At 45.7% G+C, this 7,602-nt stretch overlaps 3 protein-coding genes across 3 annotated transcripts; 2 read left to right on the top strand and 1 right to left on the bottom strand.

Moving 5' to 3' along the window:
- Positions 1-530: 530 nt before the first annotated feature.
- F5891DRAFT_1058487 (uncharacterized protein) lies at positions 531-1,327 on the top strand (the record flags this gene model as incomplete). The annotated part of the gene is made up of 4 exons (XM_041362797.1): positions 531-551; positions 621-716; positions 771-977; positions 1,031-1,327. Coding segments are annotated over 4 exons (621 nt in total), but the record flags the coding sequence as incomplete, so codon positions are not given.
- An 805-nt stretch (positions 1,328-2,132) lies between these two features.
- F5891DRAFT_1130621 (uncharacterized protein) lies at positions 2,133-4,097 on the bottom strand (the record flags this gene model as incomplete). The annotated part of the gene is made up of 10 exons (XM_041364554.1): positions 2,133-2,284; positions 2,336-2,684; positions 2,747-2,815; positions 2,871-2,970; positions 3,031-3,283; positions 3,353-3,551; positions 3,582-3,624; positions 3,679-3,855; positions 3,906-4,020; positions 4,073-4,097. 10 exons carry the CDS (start codon positions 4,095-4,097, stop codon positions 2,133-2,135), a joined length of 1,482 nt encoding a protein of 493 aa, XP_041221022.1.
- A 2,757-nt stretch (positions 4,098-6,854) lies between these two features.
- Positions 6,855-7,358, top strand: F5891DRAFT_960119 (uncharacterized protein; the record flags this gene model as incomplete). Its single annotated transcript, XM_041375701.1, has 1 exon — positions 6,855-7,358. One exon carries the CDS (start codon positions 6,855-6,857, stop codon positions 7,356-7,358), a length of 504 nt encoding a protein of 167 aa, XP_041221021.1.
- Positions 7,359-7,602: the final 244 nt, after the last annotated feature.

Here is a 7,602-nt window from a genome sequence, read left to right as displayed (position 1 = left end):
AGGGAGTGAATTCTGTCTGCTGGAGTGGAGACGGTCAACGAGTCTTGAGCGGATCTGACGATGGGACTGCAAGACAATGGAATGTAGAGAGCGGAGAGGCAAACCCTACACCAATCAAGACAGGGCACAAATCCGTGTTTGCAGTCGTCTACTCGCCAGACATGACCATGTTTGCAACCGGTGGATACGAACAATTTATCAAGATTTGGGATGGCAAGACAGGCAAGCTTGTCGCTATTCTTGAAGCTGGTTGGGTGTGGTGCCTGGCTTGGACTCAGGATGGGAAAACGCTTATATCAGGGTTCCGCAATGGCTTGATTAGGACATGGAGTACTACAACTTGGAAACAGGTCGCAGTGTTGGATGCCAGTGCGCCCACTGAATATGTCATCGGTTCGTCCCTCCAGCATCCACACCAGGTGACTTCTGTGTCATTTTCGGTAGATGGAAAGCTACTAGCCACCGGCTGCGATGACACAAATGCGTATTCATGGGATGTTTCTGGGATACTAAAAGAAGCTGGCTTTAGCGAACTTCTGTTGGACAAACCGGTCCTCGCTGTATGTGACACTTTCTATGATCAGATCCTATCCTATCGCAATTGAACCTATTCCTTCTAGGCTGATGCTGCACCACGTCCAGTCCGTCAGCAGATCATCATCCCCCAGCGCCGGGTGCCCCATGGTTTTTTTGACGACCTACCAGATCGGGCTCGCGTGCGTCATTAATATCTAATCCAGTACTGTTTTTCCTGACTTGCATGTTCTCAGCACCCTCAATCATGGGCATCGCATGTAAGCACTCTTTGTGACCGGTTTTCCTCTTTATTCTATCCCGACGCCCACGATACGTCTTCGCGACCCCGCCCTTTCCACTGGGTTCGAAGTCGTCTCTCTGGGAGACCAACCGATGAAGATATCCAGCTTCGCGAGGGTCCCTCAGCAGTAGTCGATGTTCCCTATGCCAAGGGCAAACGTGTATGTTGTCTGTTTGCTTCTCGAATATTCAAATCCCATCTCATACAACACAGAGGAACGCATGTGCAAGAGAAAGACGGATGAAAATAATTCCATTGAAACCTGGGAACTCTGCCGCAAGCACCTCACGTCCTCCCAATGGCAATAACACACAACATTCTAATGCCGCTTCTCAAGCCCAGTCCTCTCAAGCACACGCTGCTGTCTCCACTGCCACTGCACCTCCCGTCGTCACTAACACTACTCCAAACACCAATCCTCATGTCATAATCAGATACGCTGGACGCTGGACTCGTTTTGGGCTCTCCATATGCTGTTCCTCTTCTGAGTATGCTGACGGTCATAATTAGTCTAACCTGTTTATTTCTTCGTTTCTTAAAGATGTCCTTTATCATTTCTTATAATTTTGTTGCGCTTCTACTGAGTATGCCTATAATCATCAGTAATATATTCCGTCCGTTTTCTTGTCAAATGATATATGTAGATAACCTCCGATCACATCAAGCTAGTAGGTAGCGAATCAGTCTACTAAGTCGACAGAACACTTGCCTACAGGCCCCCACTGCTTCCTGATACGTCTCAAAAGCGTGTGTCGTGTTGTGCTATGTACTAGCATCAGCGGGTTGAATTGTACTAGCAGAACACTACAGAGCGCTCTGTAGTGACTTACGTCTTCCTGATGTTAGTAGTCCATGGGAGATACAGTTGCGGGCTAACTCGAAACACAAGGAAATGATTGTATCGAGCCGGCGTCGCGGTGGGGACGAATGACAGGGTGGGCGGCGGATGAGAAGATGCGCATGGTTCAACCAGTGCACTGACTCGTAATAAACATAACACACATAGATGGCTAAGTTACACACACACGCATGCTGCATTAATGAAACGTGTGCATATGCAAAGTTTGCCGTAAGTTCGTTGCGCAGTTGCCAACTACGTGATCAAGGTGTGTGCATTTTTTTTCCTTGTGGAAGACAGGACAGCCGCGCTCGTTACATAGGGTGACGACACCCCATACTAGGCAGGTGTGATGCAGGGACTCCGTACACCTGTGCCCGCTCAATTTTTTTTAATCAATGTGTGGCCAAGCGCCATATTACTATAGCCCAAAGGACGACAAAAACAAGAACACAAAAAAATGAACTCTACAGTAAGCTACCAAACATATGTTTCATCATTGTCCTCCTCATCAGAGAATCCTGTAATGACCAAACCCTCCTCTTCTATGATCAGAGCTGTAGGGAGTAAGTCGGCACCTGGTTCATCCAGCTCAGCCAGTTCATCCAGCCGGCGATGATCAGATGCATCTGTTGTACAATAATTTAAAACAAAGTTAATTCAAACTGAGAAAAACATACTGAGACCATGTCCACCGTGAATACCACCCATGTAGTAAGCACTATCAGTATCCCCATGAAAAAACAGGTCCTTTTGGCTTTCGAGGAGAGGCAAAGGCTCTTCATCCGAGTCGGTGGCATCTGTAAGAGAATCGACAATGACTGATATCTGTGCAGAGTGCTGAATGGAATGATACAAATCTAAGTAAATTGTCCACGTGGACTGGCGAGTGACTGGAGGACGGCCTAAATCATCATAACAGTCTTGAATAAGATCATTGAGCGGTTTGGGAACCAAATCAAAGACAGGATGATCGGGTTTCACATAGATATTGCGGACATGGTCTATAGCATCTTGTTTGACTGTTACCTAGTAGAATGATAAGCCAGTTAGTTACAATGTGATTCAAGTAGCATTCAAATAAAATATACCTTGAAGTCTAAAGCTCCAAAATCTTCTGCAGACTCATATATTAGATTAGGTACACCGTGTGGAAGCACCTAAATTATGTGATCGTAAGTGCTAAATGAATGTAAATGAATACCATTGAAATACCTTGTTACGATCTGGCCTCTTGAGGGTGTTGTTAACATGGTCCTGATACCTATCTAGCTCACACTGCAACCATGGAATGAAGACCCAACGGAAGATCATGCTAAATGCACAACTGTAAGCAAACTTAAAATGTCAGAGGTCTAGAGCGAAGGTCACTTACACCTGAAGGGTGTTGTCACTATCATACCAGCCATTCTCCACTCCTTCATCCAGAAGTGTTTCAAAACCAGGGGTAAACTGATGCCATAACTGAGACCAGGTGATCTCTGGTTTCACATTCTTCTTTGTTCGCATCCAACAGTGTTGTAATGTACCTTGCAGTGCTGGATCATACATTTGACGCAGCATGGTATGTGCATTGGCGATTCCGTAGTTTTCAGTGCCAGGATCACTCTGAGTCACCATTGGAATGTCTGTCATACCCAGGTAGGGCAACTTGAATAAGTAAATAGTGCAATAGATAGTTATTTAAATGAACTTACAGCCCAGTTTCTCGATGGTATTGAGATAGTATGTGAGAATGAGTTGAGGGTTGCGGTTCGAATTCCAGACTCGGATCCACATGATACGGCCAGAGAATGGCTCTACCCCAGTATGCAACGCAAGACCGAATCGAAGCCACTTATTGTGCTGGTCGACGGCCAATATATCATTGACACCAGCAGCCCAGAACCGCCTGCGCTTAAGGCGACCGGCTTTTCATTGACGTACAAGGTCTGCTTCATAGGCGGCACAGTATGATATCACCAGATTTCTATTTGATGGCTAGTCAAATCCCTTACAGATCAATGGTAATTGAATGAGTTACCTTGACACATTCATTTCCTTTTCGTGAAACAGCAAAATGACCATTTCCCGCGCACCAGCATTTGGGTATGCCTGGCGGAGCTCGACCATAGCTTCGTGGATAGATTCAATTGAGTGGTTCTGCTTGCGGGTACGCAAAAGACCCATTTCATTGTGTATCTCTTTGAACTTCGTGATCCTACCCACAAACATTAGGAAAGTAGTACTAATCAATGGAAATTGACTGACCCTAGTCCATAACAAGATGTATCATAGTGGTTCCGCAAGTTCTCTACAATCTTCTTGTCAGTTTGACGAGCTTTCCAGTACCTGAGAATATGCGGAGTGATCTCTTCAAGAGGCGCTGATATCATAAGTTATGTCAGCCTGTACACTACACATACAGAAATACGTACGGGTTGGCTTGTTCTGGTTAGGCATAGCAGTACGAGTGGTGGTCACCATACAGCCAGCGTTTAAAAACTCAAATGCGAGTACTGGTAGAGATAAGAGTCAGCTGAATAGGAGTACTGAAGACCAATAAGAGAAGAGCGCACTGAACATCAATGAGAGAAGAGTGCACTAAGGCGCACTGAACACCTCAATAAGAGTCAGAGATAGGCGCACTGAATACCCACAAATCAGAGTCAGAGATAGGTGCACTTAATATCCACCAGTAAGTCAAATAGGCACAATAGGCGCACTGAACACCTCAATAAGGGTCAGAGATAAGCACATAGGCCACTGAACACCCACCAATAAGAGAGAAGCACACTGAACACCAATAGCGTACTGAGCGCTGCACTGAAGACTTCAATAAAACAGGCACACTAAACATCTCAATAAGAGTCGGTCAGGCAGGCACATTGAATACTAACTTGAACACAAAGATCTTAGATAAGAGGCGGTTGAACAACAGCAAGATACAGCAAGATAATCAGCAAGATAATAGTCAAGGCACGTCTTGCAGGCTGAACACAACACTTACAGGTTGGACATGACAAATGGCGGCTGAGCCCAACATGAACAAGTCCGCAGCTGTACTGAGCCCAGGTGCAAGGTTATAGAATAAGTCCGATACAAAAGTCCGACACATCAAACACGCTGGATGCTTGATGCACTGTTTTCCGAGTTTGAGTTTTCTGAGTCTGTTTTGGCTCGACACCAACTGAATATGACCATAATCATGGTGACTCTGATCCTAACTATCCAACATGGAGAATTTGGCAACTCTCAACTTACTAGATGCACCTCAGTGCTGTGGGATAAACCTCAACTTAGATGCAAGCAGTGAGTTGTCCTGGATGGTCCAATATATAAGTCTGTCTCTCAAGTGTCGTAGGGCCATTGTTCTAACAGTATTCCTTAAACTCATCCTCATTGCACAAGTACTTACTGCCACTGCCGTTATGTCCAACATGGAACTTGTATCTCAATTCACTGAGGATGCTATTGCCAAGGAGGATCGTATCTGTGGTCGACCTGCTTGCGGTAGCATTATCCTCAAAGGTGCACCATATCATTACATTGCCACCATTGTGCCTAGCCAACCTGGTCGCTTCGTCTGCAGAGCATGTTACTTGCGATATGCACAGAAGCTTTCAACATCAGTCTGACCCTCTTCAAGACCCTCTTCAGTTCGCCCTTCTTGTAAGTACACTTAAATTTCCTATGTAATTTTTGATCAATGACGCAATCGATTATATTTAGCTGCACAATCACTCCCTGATCCTAACGTCATACGGCAAAGTGTAAATGCTGCACAGCGCAGATGTAAGTCCCATTTCTCTACTTAGAACTTGTAATTACATCTCAATGGCGGAATTTCATAGCTACTATCAACCCCCCTTGTGTGGTTCCTTTCCTACCTCAGCCCTCGAGTAGCGCTGTGCATATGGGCCGCCTTCCAGGCTCAGATATTGCTGTGCCTTTATCATGGCAACAACCACCAGTCAGTTCCAGCCAGAACAGGGCACCTGGTCCCGCAGGGTACTCGGCGCACCATGCTCAATATAGTTTGGAGCGTGAGCGATGGGCTAAACTAGCATACACTCCACCCCCTGCGGAGACTATCACATTAGAGATAACAGCTGTGTATGAGGGGAATTCACGGAAGAAAAGTGGATGCGGTATCAACTTTGGGGTATGTTTTTTTCTATCTCTCTTCTGTTGTTATATTTCTGACACTCATACCAGAATATATGTGAAGGAAAGAAGGATATTGATGCTCGCTTGGATGCCCCTAGTCTCATAGTGATTGCATTTGATACCGTTCTACCCAAAATCCTCACATTCGGAAGGGGATTTCCTTGGTGCACTCAAGAATTTCTCGTCCGAGATGCTGCCTGGGTTGACCTAGCTGGGCATTTGCCTGCCATTCCATACTTTTTGGCTCAGTGCTTGGTCCAATCTTGACGTGCACCGAAGACGACGACTTTCAAGACTAAGAAATTTTCACTCATGGTTGTTGTGCCTGCAGCGCAGTGGAGTGAGTATGAGGAATGGCTCGAAAGAACTGAAGAAGAGGTAAGATTTCACTCGTTCAGGGTGTTGCACGTCAACTAACTCATAGTTCTCTTAGGAAACCTTGCACGAACAGCTTCAATGATGCCAATCCATCCGTACTGATATTGAAGATCAAGACCCTCATGCTGTCAGTACTGACTTGGACGACTACGAAGACCTAGACCCTTTTGCTGCGCAACAAGAAGATGAAGACCCTTTTGGTAACGACTTGGAACCTGTGCATAGTCTATCTACTGCGGTATGTAATCATCCTACTATCACTCAGTCATTTGATGGCTCACAGCACCCACTCAGACACGTCCATCAGCAAAGCGAGCTCATATTCGAGGCAAGAGTGACTCCACAAGTAGTACTGTCTCACCTCCCCGTAAGAAGCTGGCACATGTATTTCACCTCCCTGACCGTGATGATCTGAAAGAGGCCTTGAAAAATGGAGGTAGCATGGATGCTGCACGTGCACCTAAAAGTAAGAGTTCATTCTCATCTTAATTTCTAGAATCTAAATGCGCATTGAGTTTAGTTTATGATCTACACAATGAGGACATTCAATTCCATCAAATCCCTGTGCGTCCACTAGCTGATATCTTGAAGACTCCTCAACAACGTTCATTCGGACTTGACATCTCCAATTTGTCTATCGGCCAACTCACTATCGATGTCCCCCTTCGCAGCATGATTGGGATTGGTGCTTTCAAGACAGCACATCCAGGATGGCTCACACTGTCCCCTCTGTCCTCCAGTGGCCTTGGGTCCCGCACTCAGCAGGATGTCGTCATTAAGCGGCCATTCTACAGACCTTCCTCTCACACTGCTGCCGCTGGATCCAGCACCCTCAAGATCGCACGTTATGCCTTAGCAGATGAGCTCCAAAAGCTCTTAAACAAAAGTAATGTGTTGTACTGGGCGAAATCTCTCCTTAACTTTACTTACGAATACATTGATCACTGTATTGATGCAGCATTGAGTCCTCCATCTTTCCAAATACCCCGTGTGTGCTTCGTGGATGCAGGGATTGCTTTAGCATTTTCTCATCACTCGTCGAACACTCAGGGAATGTCCAATCAAGCTCCCGCAGCAGATGTTAAGGCAGGGACATTTTCAGCGGTGTATCTCCTTGAGGAGCCGGTGACATTCGACGGTCCTGGTAATCAGACATTTACGAAGTTTAAGCACTGAGCTTTTGACCAATCCTCAAATATTGACCCACCGGTGTGTATATTTTCAGCTCATATTAATTGCGATGTTTGCTCATCACAGTTGCTTGTCTAGCTCAGTCAGTGATGGAAATGACCTTTTTGGTGATGGAAACATCGCAAGCATGGTAGATGACTTTGAGATGAAGCATGTTTGTAACTATTACTGCAAGTGGCCAGGATTTGGATTGGAGGTATATGCTTAGGAGACATATTTTGATGGACCT

The sequence above is a fragment of the Suillus fuscotomentosus genome, assembly GCF_016647785.1.
Source record: "Suillus fuscotomentosus strain FC203 chromosome Unknown F5891scaffold_66, whole genome shotgun sequence".
NCBI lineage: Eukaryota > Fungi > Basidiomycota > Agaricomycetes > Boletales > Suillaceae > Suillus > Suillus fuscotomentosus.
This window is presented reverse-complemented; position numbering and strand designations above follow the sequence as displayed.